The sequence below is a fragment of the Panthera leo genome, chromosome B2 (assembly GCF_018350215.1).
Source record: "Panthera leo isolate Ple1 chromosome B2, P.leo_Ple1_pat1.1, whole genome shotgun sequence".
In the NCBI taxonomy this organism is placed as follows: Eukaryota; Metazoa; Chordata; class Mammalia; order Carnivora; family Felidae; genus Panthera; species Panthera leo.
Genome location: NC_056683.1, coordinates 86,692,397 through 86,718,475, shown reverse-complemented (window position 1 = coordinate 86,718,475; position 26,079 = coordinate 86,692,397). Strand labels below are relative to the sequence as shown.

At 39.5% G+C, this 26,079-nt stretch overlaps 1 protein-coding gene and 1 long non-coding RNA gene across 17 annotated transcripts in view; one reads left to right on the top strand and one right to left on the bottom strand.

Annotated features, from left to right (window-relative positions):
• KLHL32 (kelch like family member 32) overlaps positions 1 to 26,079 on the bottom strand; it is a 244,189-nt gene that overhangs the window by 131,587 nt on the left and 86,523 nt on the right. For 15 of the 16 annotated variants that reach the window (XM_042939405.1, XM_042939403.1, XM_042939409.1 and 12 more), the window contains one exon: positions 12,966 to 13,073. The exons of the other annotated variant lie outside the window; for it this stretch is intronic. In XM_042939405.1, coding sequence (XP_042795339.1) covers positions 12,966 to 13,073 — 108 coding nt within the window. The remainder of the gene's footprint in view (positions 1 to 12,965; positions 13,074 to 26,079) is intronic. 16 annotated transcript variants of the gene reach the window in all.
• LOC122220200 lies at positions 1,202 to 16,755 on the top strand. Its single transcript, XR_006202718.1, has 2 exons — positions 1,202 to 1,577; positions 16,375 to 16,755. It is a non-coding gene; the product is annotated as an uncharacterized LOC122220200 (long non-coding RNA).

Below are 26,079 nucleotides of genomic sequence, written 5' to 3'. Positions count from 1 at the left end.
GCACTTCCAATTTCTTTCAAGACAAAACACAATTTAGATAATTGTTTGATGCAAGAGGCCTAGCCTTTGGCCTATCTTGGCTTTCAATATGTCTTACTTACTAAGCTTAATCATTTCTAGCTTGAGATTCTTCCTATTACTTGAACACTTAGAGGCCAATGTAGGGAGATGAACTAGTTTAATTTCAATATAAGGAGGCTCAAGGACAAGGAGAAAGACAGAGGAATGGCCAGTCAGCGGAGCAGTCAGAACATACACAACACTTATCCATTAAGTTTCCCATTTTCTATGGATGCAGTTCATGACACCCCAAAACAATTACAACACACCGAAGATCATTGATCACAGATCACCATAACAAATAAAATAGTCGTGAAGAAGTTTGAAATGTTGCAAGAATTATCGAAATGTGACACAGAGACACAAAGTGAGCAAACACTGTTGGGAAAATGGCACCAAGAGACTTGCTGGACACAGACTTACCACAGACCTTCAACTGCTGAAAAAACAAAGCTGCAAAGTGCAACAAAGCGAAGCACAAAAAATGAAATGTGCCTGTATTGCATTATGTGAAAAAGATATGAAATTCAAATTTCAGTATCCGAAAAAAATTCATTTTATCAGAACACAGCCATTCCATCTACTGGAACATAGCACATTCATTTACATATTTGTCTCTGGCTGTTTTCATGCTACAGAGCAGGGTTGAGTAGTTGCAACAGAGCTTTATGTGGCCTGCAGAGACGAATTCTTTACTTTCAGGCACTTCACAGAGAGAGTATTCCAATCCCTGGTCTGCAGTATAAGTGGGGACTGGGAGCCAATAGTATAATATTATATAAAATATTGTGGCTCTGGATGACAACACAAAGGAAACCAGTTAAACTAAATAGGAGGAACCTGACACATGAGGAATTCAGAACCTATAGAGGGAAAGGAGCAAGCAGTCATCTGGAAGGGAATGATGGGGACATCATGAATGAAGGGGCACAGAATGTGGTGTCACAAAAGCCAAGAGAGAAAAGTCTTCAATGGAGAGGCAGGTTGACTGCACTGAATGAAGCTGAGATGACATGGTGACATTATGTAATTGGCTTGGCAATACCTGTGACTGTCAAAAGCAATTTCAGTGGAATGATGGAAGTCTCCAGACTTGATGAGTGAAAAAATGAGTGAAAATGAGTAAACATTTTCATAAGTTCTTACAACATTTTTCATAAGTTCTTCTGTGAAGGCAAGTAGAGAAACAAGTAGTAGCTGAAGGGGAATATATGAACAAGAAAGGGAATTTGAAACATGAGCAATAGAGCATGTTTATACGCTTGTGGGGATATTCCAACGGAGAAGGAGAAAGTGACGACAGAAGAGACAGACACTTTCGGGAGTGAAGCCTGAGAGGAACAGAGGGAGTATGATCCAGAGCTTATGTGGAGAGGTTAATTTTTGACAGAGCAAGGATACCTCTTCCACCATGAAAGACAGAAATACACAGAACAAGTGCACAGGAACAGGGGACTGGGGATTTGATGGTGAAAAGATGCCGATCTTCCTGTCTGCACCTATCTTCACAAAGGAAGGTGAGTTTTCCTTGTGCTTGGTATACTGGAAGTAGGGTAATGGGGTGAGGGGTGGGCAGGGTTTGAGAGGAGAGAAGAAATGAGAAAAGCACCAGGAAGAAAAGGAAAGCAAATTAACTTGGAAACCAATTAGCACTGTCTGGCAAAGATGAGTTTCCATCCAAGATTTGGAATCGTGGATTTGAAGTGAAAATGGTAACTTTCCCCAGCAACTACAGAGCTGATACTTACAGTAGGATGCACTAGATAATTCTCCAAAGTTGCCACAGACTGGAATCAGGCTTGGTTCCCCCTAAGGTCAGTGGCTATATTCTTTGGGCTGTGCCAAACTGTTTCTACCCTGACAGATCCATGCAAGGCTATGATCGATTTTTTAAGAGCTGTATCTATTCAATTACCATAGATCATATAGGTATTATTTTTCTCCCCGCAAAGCAAAATGCAAATTAGCCTGTTATTTTTCAGGTAGTACTCTATGAAGGCTCAATTATTCATTCTCCTATTATAACTTTTGGAGCATCAAACATCCCCAGGCACTTCACTATGTTCCAAATATTTTAAGCCCCTAGTAATCCATTTCCAATAATGCAATGGTGTGCTGATGTGGCATTTCTAACCACTATTCAATCCACTCTGAGAAAGCATTCAGCATGTATTTTTTTTTTCTTCAGTGCATCCCTAGCATCTAAGTTCTTAACACAAAGTAGGTGCTCATTAAGTATTTGATGAGTTAGTGGCTCTCAATTTGAAAATAAACTATAAATGGATGCTTTTAATGAAGTGTGCAAAAGAAATAAAATACTCACAAGTTAACTTAGGACATTCAGAGTGTTCAGATTAGTCCTTCATTTGAATGTCTGCGTCATTATTCTATTCAAATGGAAAATGTATTCATAATATAAATCTTCTCAAAACTTCTGGTTGGCCAGTTGTTTTTTATCTTGAAATCAACCACAGAGACTATATATTTTTGCTACCAGGTTGTTTTCTTTTTAAACATCCTACATTTCGAATTGTAAAACTTCAACGTGGTACTACTGGATACAAATACTAAATGCTTCCAGCAGAGGGCTCACGTATTCTATTTTAAGGGGAAAAGTTTAGAAAGCTCGTTGTCCAACAGCAGCCATTGCAAAACTCCTTCAGAAGGCAGTTCTCACAAAAAATACTTTTCTCCTTTTGACCAAGTAATTCTAGGTCTGTGAATTTATTTAAAATAATCCAAATGAATGAAAAAACTAGATTACAATAAGGCAGCATTTATGGATAAATGTACTTTATCTAATTCCAGAGAAGAAATTAAGTAAATTATAGTCACAAAAATCTATATAAAACTACTTAGGCATATGGGTAAAGGCCAGAAAAAGAAAAATAAACCAGGGAAACAACATATAATGTGTAAATAAGTTAGGTTTTGGGTGAACAGAATTTGGATGAATATTATTTTTCATTTTTATTCCTATTTAGTGAATATTATTTTTCATTTTTATTCCTATTTAGGTTCATGTAAACATTTTGGGTGATTTTTAAAAATTTTTTATTTTATGGGGTGCCTGGGTGGCTCAGTCGGTTAAGCGTCCAACTTAGGCTCAGGTCATGATCTCGCAGTTTGTGAGTTCGAGCCCCACATGGGGCTCTGTGCTGACAGCTTGGAGCCTGGAGCCTCAGATTCCATGTCTCCTCCTCTCTCTGCCCCCCCCCCCCCATACTCATGCTCTGTCTCTGTCTCTCAATACTAAATAAACGTTAAAAAAAATTAAAATGTTTATTTTGAGAGAGAGAGAGAGAAGCAGAGTGAGAGAAAGGGAGGGGCGAGGGAGGGGGGCAGAGAATCCCAAGCATGCGCTGTGCAGACAGGGACCCTGACTCGGGGCTGGAATTCATGAACGGTGAGATTATGACCTAAACTGAAGCTAGATGCTTAACTGACTGAGCCACCCAGGCGCCCCTTGGGTGATTTTTTTTTTTTTTATTTTAAAAGATGAAAAACGATATGCCCTATTTTTAGTGCTGAAAACAAGGATGGAAAAAACTTTAGAAAGCAAGTGGAATGGTTTATTTATGGAACAACTTGGGAATTTGCAGACACTTCATTTTCAAAGGCAGGACTAATAGGGTGTGTTACCACTTTATTCGTGCCCACAAAAAACATTAGAGTACCTCTGGGATTTCAAAGACTTCAGAGGTTCCCAATCTCTTCACTTACCCTATTTATTTATTTATTTATTTATAAATAGGATCTGAGGCATCAATACAAGCATTTAAAAATTAGGAACATAAGCCACTCAACCTAAGAGAAAACAGGAAACAAAAAGTAATATGAGATCAGGAAAGGAGGGGTATACATACATGTGTTTTTATACCCTTATAACTATTGAAAGTAGGTCACAAACATGGCTCTAAGCTTTCTAGCATCAAACTAAAAAAGAAGTGTAACCTAATATGAGATAAAAAGATACAAATACTAAAGTGAATGCTAGCTTCTCCAGGCCCTGAGATCTAATGGAAATTTTCCTGCAGACATTAAGAGTGTCATTGGATGACTTACCTGGTGCTACTGTTAATACCATCAAAAATAGATTTTATCTTGTGGCGCCTGGGTGGCTCAGTCAGTTAAGCGTCCAACTTCAGCTCAGGTCACGATCTCATGGTTCTGTGGGTTCAAGCCCTGCATCAGGCTCTGTGCTGACAGCTCAGAGCCTGGAGCCTGCTTCAGATTCTGTGTCTCCCTCTCTCTCTGCCCCTCCCCTGCTCACACTCCATCTACCAAAAATGAATAAATGTTTAAAAAAATTTTTTAAATGTATTTTGCATAAGAATTAAAAGTTAATGAAGAGATTCTTTAAAACTCAGACATTCGATTTTCTGATTATCTACCTTGATCCAGGTATAAAATTTAGAACAGCTGATCAGTGGTTCTTAACCTTCTAGGGAACAGCAGAGAAATTTGTGCAGGTATTTTTGGTTGTCCCAGTAGAAGGGACACTATTGGCATTTACTGGGTGGTGGCCAAGGATGCTAGATGTCATGCAATGTACAGGGCAGTCACCAACCACAGAAATGCCCTATGTCCTGCACATCTGAATGGCCTGCTGGACGTGCACAGAAGTGAAAAACTTATTTATAAAAGTCTGAGCCCAGAATCTATCTCTGTTTTACATATAAGCACAATTTGTTTTTTGTTTGGTATCAAGATAAACTGAATTTTCCAGGAGTGCTACCACAATAAAAGCCAAGAAAAGTCTCCTGTTTTGTTTTGTATGTAATTTTACTATTTTAGAAAATCATTTCATTATATTTTCTGAAAGAGTTCTGCCCCAGCATATATATACTGAACATATTATTGTTGTTACACTTTCTCTCTATTTATTCTTCATAGATGGTTAAGATTTCTTATTGATATGTAGAGTAATTTATGTAGGTAAGTTATACTGTCTAAGAATTTCATTTCAGGATAACCTAAGACATTCAATGCTGTCTTTTTATATTAAGGCCTGACAGATGAGGTTGAGAATCACCAAGCCTGATAGACAGACTGTGTATCTTCTGGAAACCCATTATGAATATAATTTCTCCCAAATGAACCTTTAGTAAGAGTTGTCCCAGAAACCAGGCTGAGGCTGGAGTGTAATTATGCTCTTTTGCTGAATCAGGGGAAAAGCTGATGTACTTTAAAAAGTCATCAATAGGCTGACATCTTCTTATGAAAATTAATAAGCTAATCAAGTTCCTCCATGAAATAAACTGTTAACCTCCCTCCACTCACAGCTGACTTGAAGGAGCACCTAAAGGAAGGGTAGGATTTCCTTAGGGGAGGATTCAGAGTGCAGCCAATGTTCACAACTTCCAATGATCAAGAAAGAACACTGTTTCGAAATTCTGCTTTGATTTCTGCTCAGAAATATTCCAAAACAAGAGTTACTGCTCATCCACCACAGCAAAGGAAAAATTTGAGATGAACACCGTAAAATGTAAAATGTTTGGCAACGATTTGGATGCCAAAACATCCAAAAGAAACAAGTGCATAGAAGTGCAAAATCTACCCTGAATTAACTAAGTGGGTTGACCTACTATTTTAAGTTGCTGGATATTAGCCGATTCTACTCTAGAGGACATTGGCTAGAAAAGGACTGACTGTTTATTGCCCCACTTATGACAACAGAGCCATTATCAAGAGCATACAGGAAATACTTCTCTTTCCATTCCTTATACTGGCAGTAGAGGGAGGGTGGGAGGTAGAGTTGGAAGGAGAGTAAAGACAGGCAACAAATCCAGCTCATTTGAATTGAGTATATAATACAGAGAAGATTAAAACACAAAGGGGCCACACTCATCCTTGTCATCTAATGCTATCTCAGATATCCAGAGACCCTAATCATGTTCTCACTATGCACGTTCTCTACACAAGTTCAAGCACCGTGGCCCACAAATGGGTTCCTCAGCATGGAATTAATGCCAAGAAAGATCAAATACACTATTGGCATATTGTTTAAACACATTTTGTTTTCCTAAGTGACTGAGTTTCATAATGTCTCAAAGGAAAATATCTATGCCTAAAATAGGACTCTCGGGGTGCCTGGATGGCTCAGTTAAGCGTCCAACCCTTGCTTTCTGCTATGGTCATGATCTCACTATTCTTGGGTTCGAGCCCTGCTCGGGGCTCTGAGCTGACAGCGCAGAGCCTGCTTGGGATTCTCTCTCACACTGTCTGACCCTCCCCTGCTCATGCTCCCTCTCTCTCAAAAATAAGTAAACAAACACTTTAAAATTTTTAAAAAATAAAATGTTACTCTCACTCAAGTAGAATGCTAGACTAATGTAACTGAGGTCTGACTCCATTTCTGATGTTTGCCTACTGACAGCTTTCAAGCCCCAGCCCTCTCTCTTTCCTGTTTGCCCCGCACCTGGGGAAAAGTTCAGGAAAGACTGAGTGCTCTCTTCCTTGGTGCTGGCAGGAGTTCAAACCACATGAGCTCCTGCCTGAGTGGAGAATCCTCCAGCCCCAACCCCTAACCACAACAAAAGTCAAGGCCAATCACCCCCTACATGCCCTCTGAAGCCATCTTTGGGCCTGCTTAAGAGCCACCCTGCTCTCCCCAGAAAGCCTCATTATGTGAGTGATAAACCTTTTTATATCCTCTTGGCACGTGTGTGGCATTACCAGTCTTAACATCTGAATCAAATTTTGCATTGGTTAGGGAGCCATTCTGTTTTTGCAGAGTGATTATGGGACACCTCGGAAACCCAAACTTGCAAATTATTAAGGAAGAGTCAGGAAACTTAAAAAAAAAAAAAACAAAGTATCAGTTTTATTACCAAATGAAAGCAGATCTCAGAAGTGTGTGGCAATTATACTTCATTACACAGAGATATTTTAGATGTGGATATGCTGAGCAAATGGCTTTATAATTCCTGCAGTATAAACTACACCTGAGTACATTCTGGCCAGACGGCACAAATACAGGAGAACAGGCTGGCATGAAGTAGAGACTGTTAATTAGAACTGGTCCTGCTCTACATGGAGGAGGTCCTCCCATATGACTTCACTTTGTGTGAGTCAACTGTTCCCTGTAAAGAACAGATGGGCTTCCAGGCCACGGAGTGCTTGGGTTCTTGGTCCTCAGCTGAGAAAAGTAAGCTTCTGGGGGTCAGTCAGGACCCAGACTTTTGAAATCTCACTTTTCATTTTTTTCACAAGAGAAGATTAGGTCCCCAACCTGTCCTTACCACTTTTGACCACCAAAACATGTCAAGGTTTATTGTTTTACTTAACAACTTAGGAAGCCATGAAAATTCCATTTGGCATATGGTTCTTGTCTGTCAAGTCAGTTGATTGCTTCCTGTGAAACCATGAACAGGAACAGGTAACATCTTCACCCTGAAACAGTAAGCCGGAAAGGGGACACACCTGCTTGTGTGTATGTTTCAATGACCCACTGATAAAACAGAAAATCTCTCCAAAGGCAAATAATGCAGAATTTCAAAGGATCCAAGGAAGCAAAAATCACTGATGACATTCAAACTTCCTTCATTTCACTCTCAAACCTTCCAATGTGGACTCTGGCACAGCTCTGACAGGAATTAAGGGAAGGAGAAAAGGATCACTTTCTGCACAATTCAAAATATTCTTCCTCAGAATGTGGATTTAGGACTGTGGCCTCCAAAGCCTGGGGCATGGTACAAGGGCCCTAGGGGCTTTTTGCTTGCCAGGTTTCTGTAGATACTGCTAGGCGAAGAAAGGATTCTACAGCTAAAATATTTAAATCACTGAAAAGCCTTGAACATGGCTCCCCAGTGATGCATTTAAGAAAAATTTCTCCCAGATTTGTTCATGGGCTACCATTTAGTTCAACCAGGTTATGTTTATAAGCAAATCTTATGGGGACTTTTTGCGTGGAAAGTGACACATATATCCCTGAAGGGATGGTCCATGAGAAGCAGTTCCAATTAAGACTCCTGTCAGTTTGCTGCTGGGTCTGAGTGCTCAGGTCTACAGAGGAAAATATTCGGCTGTGGAGAATAAATACAGTTTCGATGATCACCAAAATGGAATGCTACAGTGTATGCCATATCAGTGCCACATAAAAAAAAATAATAATGTGAACCTATTAAGGAATCAAATCAGAATCAGGAAGAAAAACCTTGCTGCACAGAGCATGAATATTAAGGGATAGTTTCCTCGAGTTTACAATTTCTGGTGCATGAATATTTTTACATAACCACAATTATGGCTAAAACGTTTTTTTCACTTAATAGAGTATCATACTTTACTATATTTCCAAAGACTTTAAAATATTAATATTAATGGTTACACAAAATCTCCTTGTGAAGATTGTACTAAAGCATTCTCTGGATAAGAGGAAGGTAATTAGGATGGGAGTCCCAAGGACATGGCTTCTTCCATGTGATGAAGAGCCAAGGCTGGAGTTACCAAATGATAAAGAGAAAAGCAAGGGCATATGGATACCAAAGAGTCCTTTCTCTTCAGATGCCCAGATATGACATGGCTGGTTCATGGCTGACAAAGCTGGGAGTACCTGGAGGTGGGGAATTTTAAAGGAAACTACAAATGCCACTATCGTTGGGTACATAGTTTCTCTCTCAAAGCTACAAGGAACAGAACGAGAGGACAGTTCTCTGGAAAGTCAGGGGAAGCTAATTAGGCTTAACCCCTTGGTCCAATCTAAGGAAGGTATTTAGCACAGTACTTGGCATATAGCCTCTCTTCCTTAACACCACCAGAGCCAGAGTGCGCCACAGTGAACTTTATTGTGGTTCTCAGCACTGTTTGCTTCCTATTTTGTCCTTAGTTACTCAAATTCCTAGGGGCCTATTCTAGGACCTTTGAGGTTGAAAGTCCTTCCAGAAGCAGGCCTCTTCTCTTTACAGAAAGGTCTTGGTGTTAACTGCTCCTCACTATCTTCTGGGCTTTCTTAGCAACACCTGCTGACTCTTGAGTGGCTGACCTCTTGTCTAGTTAGGACTGGGAATCCTCCTCCCAGGCAATGTCCCCATCAGAATCCCTTTTTGTCTCTTCTTCCTCCCCTTCTTCTTTCCTGATCTGAAACACAAATGAATTCCTGGCCAGAGCTGGAAAGTGAGCAGACTAAGGGAGGCCAAGGTAACGGGTAGTCTCTCCCACCAAATTAAGTGAGACTTTGTGTTTTCTTAGGTTTACTTTGTCCTTTCCCCGCTAAGGCAGATCTTCCCAGTGACAGTTTACATCACACCATTTGCTTCTGACCTCACTCCCAGTGCCAGCCCAGAACAGGACCTAGAGAGCAGCCTGGCTCCTTTGCCCCTCATGGCTGCTTCTGCTCTATATAGCTGTGCAGACACCCACAAGGGTTGCAATGCATCCCAGCCTCAGCACAAGCTGTGCCCCAAGAAGGGCGTGCATCTCTCATCAGTGGGAAGGCAGAATGTGTGCTTGCTCAGCCCTATGTAAGGCTTCTTAATAAGAAAAGTGCATGCATTTTCAGAGGATGTATTAGCATTAGGGGAAAAGTTTGCCCTTTCTTTAAAATTTCTGGATGAAATCTGTGACCAAGTTTGAGAAGGCTATGCTTTAGAGCAGTATGTAGGAGGAACATGCACACGTCTTGTCACACGTGGCGGCATTCATTCATCACACCCACTCTACTTCCAATGTACCTCCCAAGACAGCAACAATTTTCAGACACTTAAAATACTTATATTTTATACTATGCCTACTACCACTGACTAAAGGTATAATCAACTGCCAGTAAAAATAGCTATCGGTAGAGAAGTTCAATGTTAACCCTCATTTTTACAAATCTATATGATGACTAAAAGACAATAGATTAGCAAATATCCACAATAGTAAAAAAACAAGAAGCGGAAGAACTATGCTTTTACTCCTGCTTCCATGTGCCAAACTCTTTGCTTAATGTTAACTTTGATTCCATAGCAAGAGAAAGCAGCTTTCTGCATTTCCCAAGCACACTGCAATTTCACGTTCTGCCATTATCTCTGTTCACATCTTAAACGGAAAACAGACTTATTATAATGTCATTTTTGGTGTTTAAGAAAACAAAGTACCATGGATGTTGTCCAAGAAAGACTATATCAATGTCCACTGTGCAGCAAAGAGTAATCATATTACCAGTGCAGCAACTTGGAGCCCTCATGAACTGAGTGTTAAAAAGGCCCCCAGGATGAGAGCAGGTCACTCTCTAAAATGTCCAAATGCTTCCCTGCCTCCTTCAACAAAGTGGAACAAATATGACTTAACCTTTCCTCAGTGACCTAGGACATTAAGAAAGAACAATGGATTTGAAATTAAGAAGACTGACTTGACTCACTGAGTTTGTATTCACTGGGAGAGTGATTTCAGTCATTCCCTGCACCTTCCCGGGCCCATCATCTTCACGATGGATCATTGCATTCTGCAGACCTGTCTAGAAGATGAATTCAAACAGCACACATAAAGTGCCTAGGGTAGTGTCCTTGTTCTTGCAGAAGATGCTCCATGAAATGCCAGCCCACTTCCTGTCCCTCAGCACACAATCTGAACAGATGAGTTACTGCTATATGCTGCAGGCTGGCTGCCGCTCTGTGGGTGGACACATCAGAAACAGGTCACTGGGCAGAATAAATGCAACTCTGGGTCTGGCCCTAGGGCTTGCTTTTTTTTTTTTTTTAAGCAGTTATTGGCTTTCCTTTCTCCTCATAAAAGTGGAATATGAGCATATGACTCCTAACTGATGAATATGATTGCAAACTTCTTCCCAAGCAGTTTTCTTACTCTTCAAAAAGCCCCCTTCATAAAGTTCATGTTTCATAAATCCTTTATGCCACAGGCACTATCTATCTCTCTACATAATGTGAAAGAAACTACAAGGCAATCAAAAGCAAACAATAAGACAGCCACTTATATCTGCATGCATGTTTTAACTCAGCCTTTATAGCAATTTTTGTGCCCTTCTGTTTACTAATGATTTAAATGCTTTGCAGCCCATAGCTTCTGAGCTTAAACTTTTTCGTTATTAATGCAACTAAGTACAAAAACTACTTACTTGGATAGTTTTATTTAAAAAACACACAAGATTTACTATTTCATTCCCACTGCATACCAGCAAAGTATGAGCTACGGGTTATCAATAGTACTTTAGGGATGGGCAAATGCGGGTGTGACTGTATCTCAGATGTGAAGAGAGAAATCTACACAAGACACAATTTAGAGCTGGCTATCTGTCTTTACATCTGTAAACCAAAAATCATATAACACATTATTTACTCAGCTCACTGGGAATCTGTTTTGGCAAATCTGTGAACAATAACTGTCCACCTGAATTTCCTAAGGCATGAAATCTGGCTGGGCTGAACCCTGAATTTGTGATCCACTTCCTTTCTATTTCCCTTTGCACCTGCTACTTGATGGATGATTTTTTTCCCTTTCTACCCACTATTTTTATTTCAGCTGCCAGACTTTGCCTCAATTATTCTATGAAACATACCTCAAACTCTACTAGCTCTAGAAAAGAAAGTGGATAATATCATACAGTTTAATAAGCCTCTAAAGAGGAAAATTTAGCAGAAAAGTGAACTCCCAACATTCTTCAAGACTCAAATACCACCTTCTCTGTGAAAGTTTGTACTGATGGCTCCAGATAATCACATCCTCCTTTTTGTCTGTACTATCTCCTGTATTCTGCTTCTATTATATCTCCCAACACAATGAGGACATGTGATTACGTGTATGGCTCTCTTCCTCACCAGGGTGTGGGCCTCCTTATTTTAGCATAGAGGATACTAAACATATGTTAAATAAAATGGAATTAAACAACCCAACTTTATAAAAGAGGATAAACATCCAGTCAGTGTGTGGATTGATTTTGAGTGGTTCTCAAATGAAAATGGGGGGTTGGAGGTAGGTAAAATGGGTGAAGAGGGTCAAAGGTACAAACTTCTAGGTTTAGATAAATAAGTCCTGGGGATGTAACATACAGCATGGTGACCATAGTTAACAATACTGTTGTATATTTGAAAGATGCTAAGAAAATAGATTTTAAAAGTCCTCACCACAAGAAAAAAATATTTGTAACTATGTATGGTGAGGGATATTAACTAAACTTTGGTAGGACATGTATCAAACTATTATGTTCTATACCTAAAACTAATATAATGTTATATGTCAGTTATATCTCAATTAAAAATAATTTCAAAAGGAAGGTTTTTGTGTGTTCTAATAATTGTTTCAGTAACATAAAACTAGTAAAGAACGATGATGCTTCAGACCTAGATTCATACGGTCTTTATGCAGTCTTATTTTGATTTTCTCTGATAGTCACACACTGACTCACATTCTATTAGTTCTCATCATTACTCTTTCATTAAAAAAAAGAAAATGGATGTTCTCTGGAAATACCTGTAAACTCTATGACAATTTTAATGATGAACAATTTTGGCTTTCAAACCATCACATTATAATCTATTACTTGAGACCCTGAATCTCAGATATGTGTGGAGGACAGGGTGCCAAGATGTTATACATGGCTTCTCAGGGCTTTACATTTTTTTAAGCCAATAAAGTCATGATTAAGTAATAGAGCTTCAGTAATAACAACTCAAGTTATTTTGCAAACTCATTCCCATATGACAGTTCTTTAGGATATTTTAAAATTACACCAGCAAGCCACTGAGCTCAGATTAAAATATTATGCTCCTTGGGTCCTATTTAAAATCAAATTGCTTTACTTACCTTTCCATCATTTTAGTTATAAAATTAAGGAGACGTGAAACTTTTGTTTTAAACATCAAAATGAAAAACAAGAAAAACACCCAAATCTCATACTTCAAGGATAATCCCCTCTGGTTGGCTGGAGTTAAAATGTTAAACCTTTCAGATGACATGTGGTACCATACCTGTCCTGTGTATGCAAACTCCAGGGCCTGCTTTAAGCCAAGGCTGGTCACACCATGTAAACTGACCTCGTCAGCTCCACTTTCCACCATACAGAGACTGAACATCGCCTGAGATGGGAGAGAAAGGGAGGGATGGGGAGTTATGGAACTTAAAAAGCAAGGAAACAAGAAAAGTTCTAGAGAGACTAGGAAAGAAATACATCCCATAAATTAAAGATTGATTTTGGTTTTTGAAATGCGTCTACAAAAAGCCACTGCAAATCACTCTGTCTAAACAGAGTAACACACAAATGGCATCGCACACCTCACACACAGAGTCCCACTTAATCCCACGGTTGTTCTCTGGGGTGGCTGTGTTGAGGCTCACTCACTGAACTCAGTCTCTCGATCTGGGGTCTCACTGCTACCATGAAATGTGGAGCACTTCCAACTTGCCAACAAGACATGGAAAGCAGCACCTTTGTCTCTTAACTTCTCTGCATATTTTCTACCTCATCTTAATGACAGACCTCATTCCTCTCACCTGCCATGTATCACACACTCTGTTCCAAGGGTTCTCAAAATGTGGCCCCTGGCCTGGCAATATCAGCATCACTGGGAACTTTAGAGTATGGGTGGCGGGGGCCCCAGCCCAGACCTACTGACACAGAAACTCACAGTGGAACCCAGCGATGTGCGTTGTGATAGGCCATCCAGGTGACTCTGATGTTCACTTGAGTTCTAGAACCACTAAGTTATTTACTGAAAATCAATTTGCCCCCAAACCAATTCCCCAAATGGCCAACTTACTGAAAATCAGGTCTACAGGATGATCAGTATGTCAAGTGAAAGCTTAAAAATTAAATAAAATGAAACCTTGTCAAATAAAAAAAAAAATGCACTGGCTTGCTTCCTGTCCAAAAACAAAAACAAAAGATACCCACTTTTTTGTTTACACATAATTTACACAAGTGTAATTTATACACTTGTAACAAGTTTGATTTAACAGGTATAAAGAGAATATCCCCTTTTCCGTTACCAACGATGAAATGCACTTTTTAGAAAAGTATATACATCTATATAGCAAAGAATTAACCTCACCCAAAGGAAGCTCTGGTCTTTTCCCTTGGCTTCTGGAAGGTGATCACCAGACCCTTAGAACATCCTGCTTGACAGGAGTGTCTTTGTTTGTTGGAACTTTGACCAATGACAGTCTAACACCAGGATTTACAATGGTGGTTTGGGCCACACTGTATCAGTTCTGACCTCCAGAGGAAATGGAGACTAAAGGTATTAGTCTGACCTCTAGGAGAGGCTGGAGATGAAAAGTCAATCACAATGGCAACCTGTGAGTGGGCCCCAATAAAAACTTTGGACACCAAAAGTTTGGGTATGTGTCCCTGGTTGGCAGTCCTCTGCATTTTGTCACTTAGGGTGGCTAGGAGACAATGCTATGATCCCACAGAGGCAGGACGGCCAGCAAATCTGCATGTGGTCCCTTTCTCAATTCTGTCCTATGTGTCTCTTTCCTTGTCTAATTCCAACTTGTTTCCTTTCCCTGTAATAAGCCATTTCCATGAGTATAAAAGTTTTCAGCAAGTTCTGTGAGACTTCCTAGTGAATTAATGAATGTGAGAATAGTTTTAGGAACCCCTTCTAACTGGCAACTGGTATCAGAAGTGATAGAAGTCTTAAGGGGATGGTGCCTTCAGAATGTACAGTTTAGCTAACTTCATAGAGATAAAATTAAAAAGTGGGTGGGAAAAACCCCTCACTCTTCTCTATGGTAATATTTTAGTTCACACTAAATTTTTTAATTTTAGAAATGTGATTTTTTTTGTTTTGTCAATGTATTAACATTCATCTCTTAGCGATTTTTGTGTTTTGATAAATCTATTTTTCATCCTCACAATTCTACACATTTTAAGTTAATATATATTGAATGGTGGTATTAATTGATGATCTATTATTCTTTCTGGAGCTCATCATTTCTGTATCACTGCATTTGAGAGTTCTGAAATCTTATAATGAATAGAATTGTCTTTGTTAGCTTCCTTTATAGTTAAAATTTTAATCGTTAGAAACACCAAATTATTACTCTCTTATCATTTGAGAAATGTAAAGAATATTTTCAATGTTTTCAACTTGAGACAATAAAAAACAATATTCAAAATATCCTAAAGGCATTGGGAGTATGTAATGTGTAACATACACAATTATATTTGCTATATTAAATAGCATTCAGAAGATTTCACTTTCAGAAATTGGCTTTATCATGAATAAATGAAATCTAACATTCCTTTAGAAACTGTTAGTGGTGAATGGTCAATACGGTATATTTGGCAACATGGTTAGTGAGTTGATCTGGCTTGCTGCTAGTGCCACTGGGAGTTAAGGGACTCTGGGAATGGTTAAAAACACGATCTGAAGTCACATAATCCTTGGTTTGGTGAACCACGGTGATCAAGGGCAAATTTGTAACCAAACCATTCTGGGCTTGATTATAAACACTAGCAAGTGACTGGGACACACATGTAACCTCTCTCTGACTCAGTTTTCTTATCTAAAAAATGGGGACAATAATTGTACCCACTTCATGAACTTGTTTGAATATTAGATGACACTACATATATGAAGTGTTCAGTATATTACCTGTATAAGGCAAGGTCTTAGTGAAACTTCTATACTGTCATAACGATGAAATAGAATTCTATCTCCCTTACGTATTCTTTGGTTAAAAGCAGTGATACGTTAGGAACACTAGTCTCCGGGGGTTTTGTTGCTGTTGTTGTTTTAAATTTTTTTAATGTTTATTTATTTTTGAGAGAGAGACAGAATGTGAGTGGGGGAGGGACAGAGAAAAAGAGGGAGACACAGAATCCAACTCAGGCTCCAGTCTCTGCACTGTCAGCGCAGAGCCCAACGTGTGGCTCAAACTCACAGACCACGAGATCATGACTTGAGCCGAAGTCAGATGCTTGATGGACCGAACCACCCAGTCCCCCTGTTGTTGTTGTTTTCAATTGAGGTGCAGCTATAGATATAAAAGGCTATCAGAAAATTGATTTTAATGTAAATGGATTCTGCTTATGCATTCGTGGAATATCTAAAATTTCAAAACTATGGACATCTGGCTGGCTCAGTCAGTAGAGTATGTGACTCTTGAATTCAGGGTCATGAGTTCAAGCCCCACATTGGCCATGGCCTACTGAAAATATTAAATCAATAAATCAATAAAATTTCAAAACTAAAAAGCACAGGTCATAATAATAAAAAGATCTTTTAATTTGTGTAATTCCGAATTTGCTTCTAGATTTCTTATTGCCACTCTAAAAACTGAAAGAAATTCCAGTTGTTTTCAATGTCTGTTTTTTATTATGTGGCTTGTTTCAATTTTTAATATATTCCCGATATGAATTTTTTTTTTCAGATCTTCCAAGTTGTAACAGTACCTGAAATGGTGCCCAGCTGCTCTCTATCAACTCCACTGCTGACAGAAATGATTCAAACTGCACAAGAGTTATCTGGGTTAATGAAATGCAAAAAGTCCCTCAGAGCAAAGGCTACAGAACAGAACAAGAGGCCAAGGGAGGCCTTTTTTTTTTTTTTTTTTTTTTTTTTTTTTGAATCTGCTTTCCTTGGGTTTTTTCAAAAGCAACCACAGCAAAGGTGGCATAGAACAGGCATCCTCAACCAGGGTGCTAGAACTTGACACCTGGCTTGGCAGAGTTGGGGACAGAACACAACCCCTTGAATAACGTACATATATCATTGTACATGTTTGAACAGGCAATAAAGGAACTCCAAATTTGTCAGTATGGTTATGTTAGAGGGTATGACTATAGAGGGAAGGAAAAGACTATTACTTTTATTTCATTTACATAGTATTATTTGTCATTAAAATAAATATGTGTTACCTGTGTATTTCTAACAACTGCCTTTTGAAAACTTTGTTTTAGTTTTAATATTCAGGACTCTGCAGAAAGATACATCTGATTAAAATCCTGGGTCCCATAATCCACAGTCAAGTGGCAATTTACCTTCAACATGTGACCTTTGGCTAATGTATTAGTTTCTCTGAACCTTAGGCCCTTTATCTGTAACATAGAGATGATACAAACCTCATAGGTTGTCTTGAGGTTTAGGTACAATTATGCTTAATATCAAGCACAGTATCTGGCACAAAGTAGAAGCTTAATAAGTAGAAGCTGTTATTCTAATCCAAGCTGACTGCCCTACTTTCCCAAGTCTCTCTTCAATCTCAATTAAAATGAGAGCTAAGAAACAGCTCCTCCTCTGCCCTCTGCCCAAATCTTCTTCTTCCAAATGCTTTCCTAATGACAGCCCCACTCAAAATCCCTGTCTGGCTGTAGGACTTAACTTTTATCACATACTCCTACACCCTACGTTAAGGTCTGACCACATCATAAAAACCATCACCATTTCCACAAACACACAACCTCCATTCTGATAATCATACAGTCTTAGAAACTTAATGTTATAAGTTTAAAACATCATAATTTTTAAAAGTTACAACACCGGTTAATAAGAAGAAAAAAGGAAATTATTAAATCAATTATTATCTATGTTTGGGCTTAATAATCTTACAAGGCACCTCAATCAGAAAAAGCCTCACTGGGGGCGCCTGGGTGGCTAAGTCAGTTATGCATCTGACTCTTGATTTCAGCTCAGGTCATGATCTCATGTTAGTGAGATCGAGCCACATGTCAGGCTCCATGCTGGCTGTGGAGCCTGCTTGGGATTCTCTCTCTCCCTCTCCCTCTGTCCCTTCCCCGCTGGGGGGTGCTTATGTGCACTCTAGCTCTCTCTAAAAGGAAGGAAAAACAGAGAAAAAGCCTCACTGGATACCACCAAAGTAAGGAAGAACCCAGTCATTCATCAGCTTGTGAAACTTGTGAAATGTCAAGAGAACTTGTGAAACAATGTCAAGAGAGCTTCTAGAGCCCACAGGGAAGGACAAAGTGTCTTTTGGTAGCAAAAGAGGTGATGGGACCATGGTGCTGTCCTTTAGCACTGAATGTCCTGAAAAGGTAAACTGCGAGCTCAGTGAAAGTGGGCACCACATCTTCCTTACTCCCCATGGAGCCCCTAGACCCTAGCACGGCACACATACAATAAATAGAGATGAATGGATGAATGAATGAAACAACATGCTCTTCAAAAGTTCAGATGACGATGCAGCTGCAATGATGTCCAGCTGTAACACAGGGTCATAAACAAAAATAACTAATCTGACATAGGCAGAAATTTTCTGGATGCAAGGTGTTTTAGACAAATAGCTAAAGTAGCTACAGTTAAAGAAAAAGATTATCTACCATAAGCTAAATACACATTAGTCCAAAGCTAGACATTTAGAAAGAAGTAAGAACATATGGCAATGCCCTCTATGAAGCCACAACATTCTGCCAAAGCATGGGATAAGATTCTGCTCAGAAATATGGAAGCATCGCACAGATTCTTCCTTGGTTCACACTGCTTTTGTCTTTGGGAGAGACTTGGCCAGGCTGAGATTTACAGTTGTCACAGATCACTCTTGGCTGATAATGTGCTACCGCCACCACAAATCTTTCTAATTGAAAACCCAGTTTGTGAGAACACAATCCACTTTAAGTGCCTCCCACAGAGAGAACTGTCGATTTATAGTGTGTCAGTCCTCCTGTATTTCACACAGAAATGACACAAATTGAGTCTTAAAATCACAGTACATGAATTCAGTTTCTCCAGGTCACATTGATGTCATGCAGTCACAAGATGAACTACAACCAATTTTAGGTTGGTACATTAATGTCACAAAACTGACCGATGGAAATTCCACTACATCTTCAAAGATGATAAGAGCAACAGATTTTTTTTAAGCACTTAAAGTTGGTGAAATATGATCTTTTCACCTGGTAAACTACACATAGCTTTCGAATTGCACTGGACATGGGCAAGATGTACTGTGAATTCTGTTTTTTTCAGGAATCCAAATGATTTTCTGGATGAAATAACTGCAGTGTTTTGGATACATTCAACCCTTATCTTTTATGAGAGTTCAATAAAAGTAAATAAACATGTTTAAGGAAGTGATTGAAAGGAGCAACTTATAATGATCAGCAGATCCAGCCGGATCCCCTACATCTTGTAAATGCCCAGTGTTATGTCATTAGTGATGTTTACAATGGCCATGTGGCATTACAGAGTCAAGCTAACTTCTGAATCAACAAAGATTACATTTTGCTCAATTTAGTGTTAATGGTGATTATCTTTTATTACATTTTGGTTATACCTCACATATAGAATGGGTAGTAAATCCCAGTTCATGAGACTGTTCAGTTAACCACAATTGCCCATTTCCCTAGCATTGAAGAAAGAAGGGTACTAACCACAGTTGAACTGGACTATTTACCTTTTTTTTTCTCTCTCAAATGCAAAAGCTTCCCAATCCATTTGGGGAGCTTAATGGCCTGAAACAGTGAGGCTGTTTCATTGGAGGGTTTTTCCCCCAATATATTTTGTAGCTGTTTTAATTCTTCCTCAAACAGTATAGTAAGTGTCTCAGAGAATAATGTATCAGGACAAATGAAAACAGCAAATTAGATTACTATACATATAATTAGGCAGCAAAAGTTAATATTTCTAAAATACCAGTTTTCTCTCACCTTAACCATATAAAGAAAAATTCACCTTGTATGCTAAAAAATGTGAAACATACTGGTTTTCCCCAACATTTTCAAATATGTAACTTGTTTACTCAAAGAATCTAACTGTATTTCACAGCTTTGCTCTTGGCACAGTTGCTTCTTAAATTAATTACATGGTGATAATAAGCCCTTCAAAACCAGCATGATTATGCTTTATCCTGTTTCTTTTTTTTCTTGGTTATCTCTACACCCAATGCGGGGCCTGAACCTATAACCCCAAGATCACGGGTAGCATGCTCCACTGACTGAGGCTAGCCAGGCATTCTCTCTAGAATTTTCCTCCTCCTGGATGCACCCATATTTCAACCACTTGAGTCTTCTGGGGAATGGAATGGAAAAAGGATACAAACCGAGTTGTTTTTTTCTTAAAGATATGGCAAATGGGAAGGCCAGAAACCATTGCCTATCATGAAGTCAGGTTATCCATGAATGGTATTTATCCTTGTCAATTGTTACTACTCTGGAAAATGGAAAATGGCATCCATACATCTGGCTTTATCCTTGGGTCACCCTTTCAGATCCCTTGGCTTCTGCTCATTCCTCTGGTGCTTCTGTTACTTTTTAGTCTACGACTATATTCCTTGGGTATGGGATTTCAATACTTTACTACCCACCATGTAAAGAAGTCTATTCTTTCAGGTATTTAGGGATGACACTTACTCTTCCTTACTGGATATATTTGATAAGCCATTATTGAATGAATCTTCCCACACAGACACCATTTGTTCTGTCCTCATATCCTCAACCCTGCCTTTCTAAATCTACTATGGACATACTGACTAAAACCAAACTGGGATTTACTGCATTTTGACAGCTGTCCTAAAACAGAATTTGGGGCCTGTGTCAAGGAGTGACTTAGCAGGTGTGATACACAGTCTGCATGAATTAGGGGAAGTAGCTACAAAGAAAGGAAAGTTTCAGAGGACAATAATATCAGAAAAGTTTGAAAGCCTGAAGAAAACAATAGGAGAAAAACTGAGGAGGCTGAGTGAGAGATTCTATGTCAATTACAATGTAAGCATTCAGGGAAGATTCTGTAAAACACAGACGAGGCTCTTAATGGTGCTTACCAAAGTCACACTGGGTGTGTTTTAAGCATGATGGCTAAAACTCTAGCTTCTCTTCTCTAAACAGAATCTTGAAACTAAAAGGTACTTCAGAGATCACTGGCCCCTCGCTACTCAAGGTGTGGTCCCTGGGGAGATGCGTTAGAGACACAGAATCCCAGGTCCACCTCGCACCTACTGGATCGAAGGTGCATTGTGACAAAAGCTCCAGGTGATCTATGTGCACATTAAAGTTTGAGAGGCACAGCTTGTGCCTTGTGGCACTCCTTGCATGCCTAAATATTTGAAGTGATGAGATATCCGATACTTTACATAAGAATATGAGGTATTACTACTACCTCCAGAATACTGAATCATAATCACCCTCCTGATAACTTTCTCCCCTTGGTCGTAGTAGAATTTCAATAAATTGAATCTTTTATACTTAACAGCCTTTCTGACATGTGGTTACAACTATTAAGTCTCCTCTTGGAGAGGAGACTAATCCAAATTCTCTGATTCATAAAATGTTAACACTGAAGGCCGATGCTAGAAATCCTGTAGTCTGGGCACAAGACTGGAGTCCAAATCCCAGCAAGGAAGGACTGGCTGCCACACCTTGGCAGGGTGGTGGGTGGGGGGTGAGAAGAACGGTTATTACATAAGAAGTAAAAGTTAAATAAGACTCATGGTTTCAAGAACAAGGCCTCTGGGAGAGTAGCTCGTCCTATGTTCTTGGATGGTAACAGTGGTAGCAGCCTTCAGGTAAATCTATCCCACCATCCTCCTTTCCCCAGTTACTCTGGTTGACCTTCTCTGGGCCATCTCCTTCTTATCTTACATTCCTGAAGAGGAATTTCATGTGGTCATCATAGAGCTTCTATTGACACAAATCCCTCAGACCCATCCCTATGGAATTAAAAAACCAGAGCTTTTAAGGAATCTCCATTTGCCATAAAGAATGCCAAGGCACTGTCACCTTGCCTACCCCATCTGACACTGGGAGTGGCTGCCTGGAACCTTGTTGAGGGCTGTGAGCCCACATCCAGACTCACTGAGAGTGGTCAGGCTCTTGTTATTTTGTCTGTTGTGGGTAGAGAGAGGGAGCAGGAGCAGGTATGCCAGCCTGGCATCATAAAGTGTGCACATGTGTAAGTGCTGAAACACTCTGCTCATGACCTCATCACATTGAATCTGTTACATCTTTTCTACAGAGAACTTTTTGGAAGAACATTTAATAATGTGGAATTGCCTTAATTATCACTTACTCTTCTCTTTAAAAACCCAGTGTGAGTTAATGGCCACTCTTAAATTTTTAATACAAAATCTCAACAGCTCTTCTTTTATTTTTAATGTCCTCTTTTAATATCTTTTTCTTCAGTGTGCCAACATTATATAAGGTGTGTACGACTACAGATAGGGGTGCCCAGCCTAGCTGTGGCATCTGTCTTCGACCTTCTATTTTATTCATCATTTTGGTTTGACAGTCGTGAGCCTGGCAATACACACTAGAGCCACTCTCCCATTATTTGACTATACACAGATGAGGGCAAGAGCCCCAGCTAACACACTGTTTCTTCTAACTCCATTAGTTGCTAAGCAACCACTTCACTAGAACCTTCCGATTCCAAGGCAGAATAGGCCAGTTTAATACGGAGTGTTTGGGTTGTCACATGTGTTCAAGTTCACTCCTTCTGTAAACACATCTGATGCTCTGTCCGTGCAGGCTATGTGAAAAGCCTCCCTATCTTACAAAATGGGAAAAAAAGAATTTAGGCATCCTCAAGAGCTCTAATACTTCTGAAAGGTACTCAAAGAACTTCTTCTAATCCTATGAAAATTTATAGATGTCTGTATGTAATTTTTTAAGTGATATGAATGATTTGATATGGCTATCTCTCTTATTACTTCAGAGTCACATGCCTCTAAATGAGAAGAACACTGGTAATTCAGTCTTTCAGGAATCCAGGCATGCAAGCCCCATGCCCAACCATCATCAGATGGGCTAATTAAAAGCAATTGATTCAACAAGCAGCTGGATCATCCCAGTGTAGACAGTTCATTTTGAATCAATTTTTTATAAGAGTGATGAATAGCACATATCTATGGATCCCAATAATTCTTTACACCAATTCATCAGATTCACATGATCAGCTGTCTTGCCCCTTTTAAAAACCATCTGTCTTGACTCAATACTCAATTTGTAAAGGTTTAAAATTTTCATCAGCTTTATTATCCTTCAAACATGTGTTCTGTCTTTCAGATGAAGCTAAGGTTGGCTGTATCACTGTGATTAAATAAGCGTGAGTGAAACTGATTTTAAATAAAAAGCATGAAAATTGTAGTTTTAAAAACATGAAAAAGATATGGCAGAAAAATAGTCTTTCAACACACACTTGAAACAAATACACATAAAGAGCTTAGCACAATGACTGCATAAAATGACTTTTAAGAGTTAACTGTTATTATTACATTGCAAATATTTTTTCTAGCTCCATAATATTTATATTCAGTAGAAGTGAATCAGTTTCAATGAAAGAATAAAATACAGACCAGAGTTCACCATTCATCACTATAATGAATACACTGCACGATCAGCACAATAATGAAAATAACAGTCATCCTATCTGAAATGTTAATGACTTCTCTGGCATGGATGCAAACAATTTTAAAAGGGAATGTGACAATGATTCTTCAGAGGCTCTCAGCTCTCTATTTAAAAAGGAAATAACATTTGACCAGTACCACAATTAACTGGTACTTCACCTTGAACTCACAAAGGGAATTCTATTTTTAATGAATGTGTTCAGGTTTAAAAGGAAATTGTGACATCATTTTAATTTTTTTAAAAAGCAAAAAAAAAAAAAAATCCACACGCCTTTTGGTGCTCATGAGGCCCTATCCCACAGGGCATCTAAAATGAGCCTCTTGGGGCACCCAGTGGGCTCAGTCGGTTAAGCCTCCGACTCTTGATTTCAGCTCAGGTCACGATCTCATGGGATCAAGCCCTGCATAAGGCTTTGTGCTGAGCAAAGAGCCTGCTTGGGATTCTCTCTCTCTCTGACCCTCCCCTGCTCACACGTGTGCATGTGGACTCTCTGACTCTGTCTCAAAATAAAAAAATAAATAGTAAATAAGTAAAAGCAGGCTCCTAGTTATCCACTACTGCAGCTTCTATATGAGACAGACGGGTAGCTGTTCATTATCAGCCAGGCAATTAATGTTTATCGAGTGTCCATCGAGTGTGAGGCTCTCTATAACAGACTGTCCATAAAATGTCAGATTGAGTGCTTAATTTGGCTTTGCTGAATGTCAAGGCCATCATTAATGGTGCTATTTTTCCTGACTAAATTTAAAAGCCACTTCATGAGGCCTCTTCTTGGTGGATATTAACTAAATGACTAATCATCAGATACAAGTTGCAGAATGCCAACATCTACTCATGGACAACAGTTATGACTTAGGTGAGAAATTGAGCACATTTTCAACTGTGGGTGATTTTCGTCATTTTCCTCAGCTCCTTGGAACTGTAGTTGTTTGTAGGTTATTTTAAAAGTCACCATCACCTTAAGAAAAGTCTAAAGCAGCATTTTAGGTCCCTCTTCTGAACCAGATTCTGGTATTTTTGGAGTTACAAGTTGAGGAGAAGAGACCATACGCTACCACATTAGGTCCTCAGCTAATTAGCCAAGGACTCAAAACTTGGGAGCAACCAGGTTTTCAGTTTTCCCTGGCTCTTAATTCCCTAGTGGCTTCAGGTGATACTTTTTATGTAAAGCTAGTCCAGCTGGATCCAAGAGAACAGCAAAATATCTGCTGGATCACAAGTCTTGTGGACTCAGCACTTAAATCCTTTTCTCAGAGTACATATCCACTAAGAACCTAAGAAGTTCTATGTCAAGGAGCTGGTACAGTCATCACTCTCTTGGTTTTTAATTCAATCTCAGCATCAGCAATGCCATATTCTCATGCATGGGAAGAAACCAGAGTTAGTGCCCCAGTGTTTCTGAGCATCCTTCTGCTCCCCACCCCTACACCAGCAATTATACAGAGAAAAATGGATGGATAAAGATAAAAAATGAGATTAAGTTTCAATAAAGATCATTTTTATTTGTGTAAGGTGAAGCAGGTATCACTGATCACTTCTGTGTTTACAACTCTATCTATGGACCCAGGCATCCTTTTCACTGCTGAATAAATATGATCTAAAATTCCAGAAGGAAAGAGTTGTAGCTGTCTGGGACAGGCAGACAAAACATCTGTGCAAAGGCCCTGAGGTGAGAGCTTGACAGGCGTGTCTGAGAAACAACAAAGAGGCCAATGTGATTGGAATGGAGGGAGGAAGGAAGGAAGGGCAAGAGTCACATGAGGGTGGCCTGATGAGACAGAATCATGCAGACAACAGACATTGGCTTTTACGCTAAGTGAAACTGGAAGTCATCAGGTGGTGCCCAAGCAGAAGTGATATAATCCAATTTGCATTTTTATTAACAGCACTGGGGCCGCAGTACTGAAATAGGTTCTAAGGGATCAAAGATTGAAGTAGGACGATAAAGTAGGAGGATACTGCAAAATTTCTGTCAAAGATGGTAGTGGCTTCCACCAGTGTGGTAGTTGTAGAAGTGGTTGGAGTCTGGATACCTTTTTAAAGTAGAGCTGTGGGACTTGCCAGCCGATTGGATGCAAGAGAAAGGAGTCAGGAATTACTCAGTGGTTTGGGGCCTGCATCAACAATAGGGTTGCTATTAAATGAAATGGAGAATGCTGTGGAACAAGCAAGTTTGTGGGAGGAAACTGGGAGTTCGATTTGGACACATTCGGTTTGTGATACCTCTTACACATCCACAGAGGGATGATGAACAGTTGGTCACTGAATATACCAATTCGGGATTTTTGGAGATGGTCCAATGTGGGGATATAAATTTCGGAGTCATCATCTGTGATGATTAATGTTGTCAACTTGACTGGATCATGCAGTGCCCAGATATTTGGCCAAACGTTATTCTGTGTGTATCTGTGAAGGTGTCTCTGCCTGAGATTAACATTTGGATTAACAGGCTGAGTAAAGCAGACTGCCCTCCCTAAGGTGGGTGGGCCTCATCTGTTCAGTTCATGGTTTGGATACAACAAAGGGCTGGAAAAGAGAGGATTCTCTTTGCTTGCCTGCCTTCAAACCGAAATATTGACTTTTTCCTGCCTTTGGCCACACACTGAAACATGGGCTCTTCCTGGGTCTGCAGCCTGCAGCTTTCAGACTGAAATTACACTATTGGCTCCCCTGGGTCTCCAGCTTGCTGACTGCATAGATCTTGGGGCTTTTTAGCTTCTATAATTGCATAAGTCAATTCCTAATGATAAATCCCTCTTTATATATAAAATCCTATT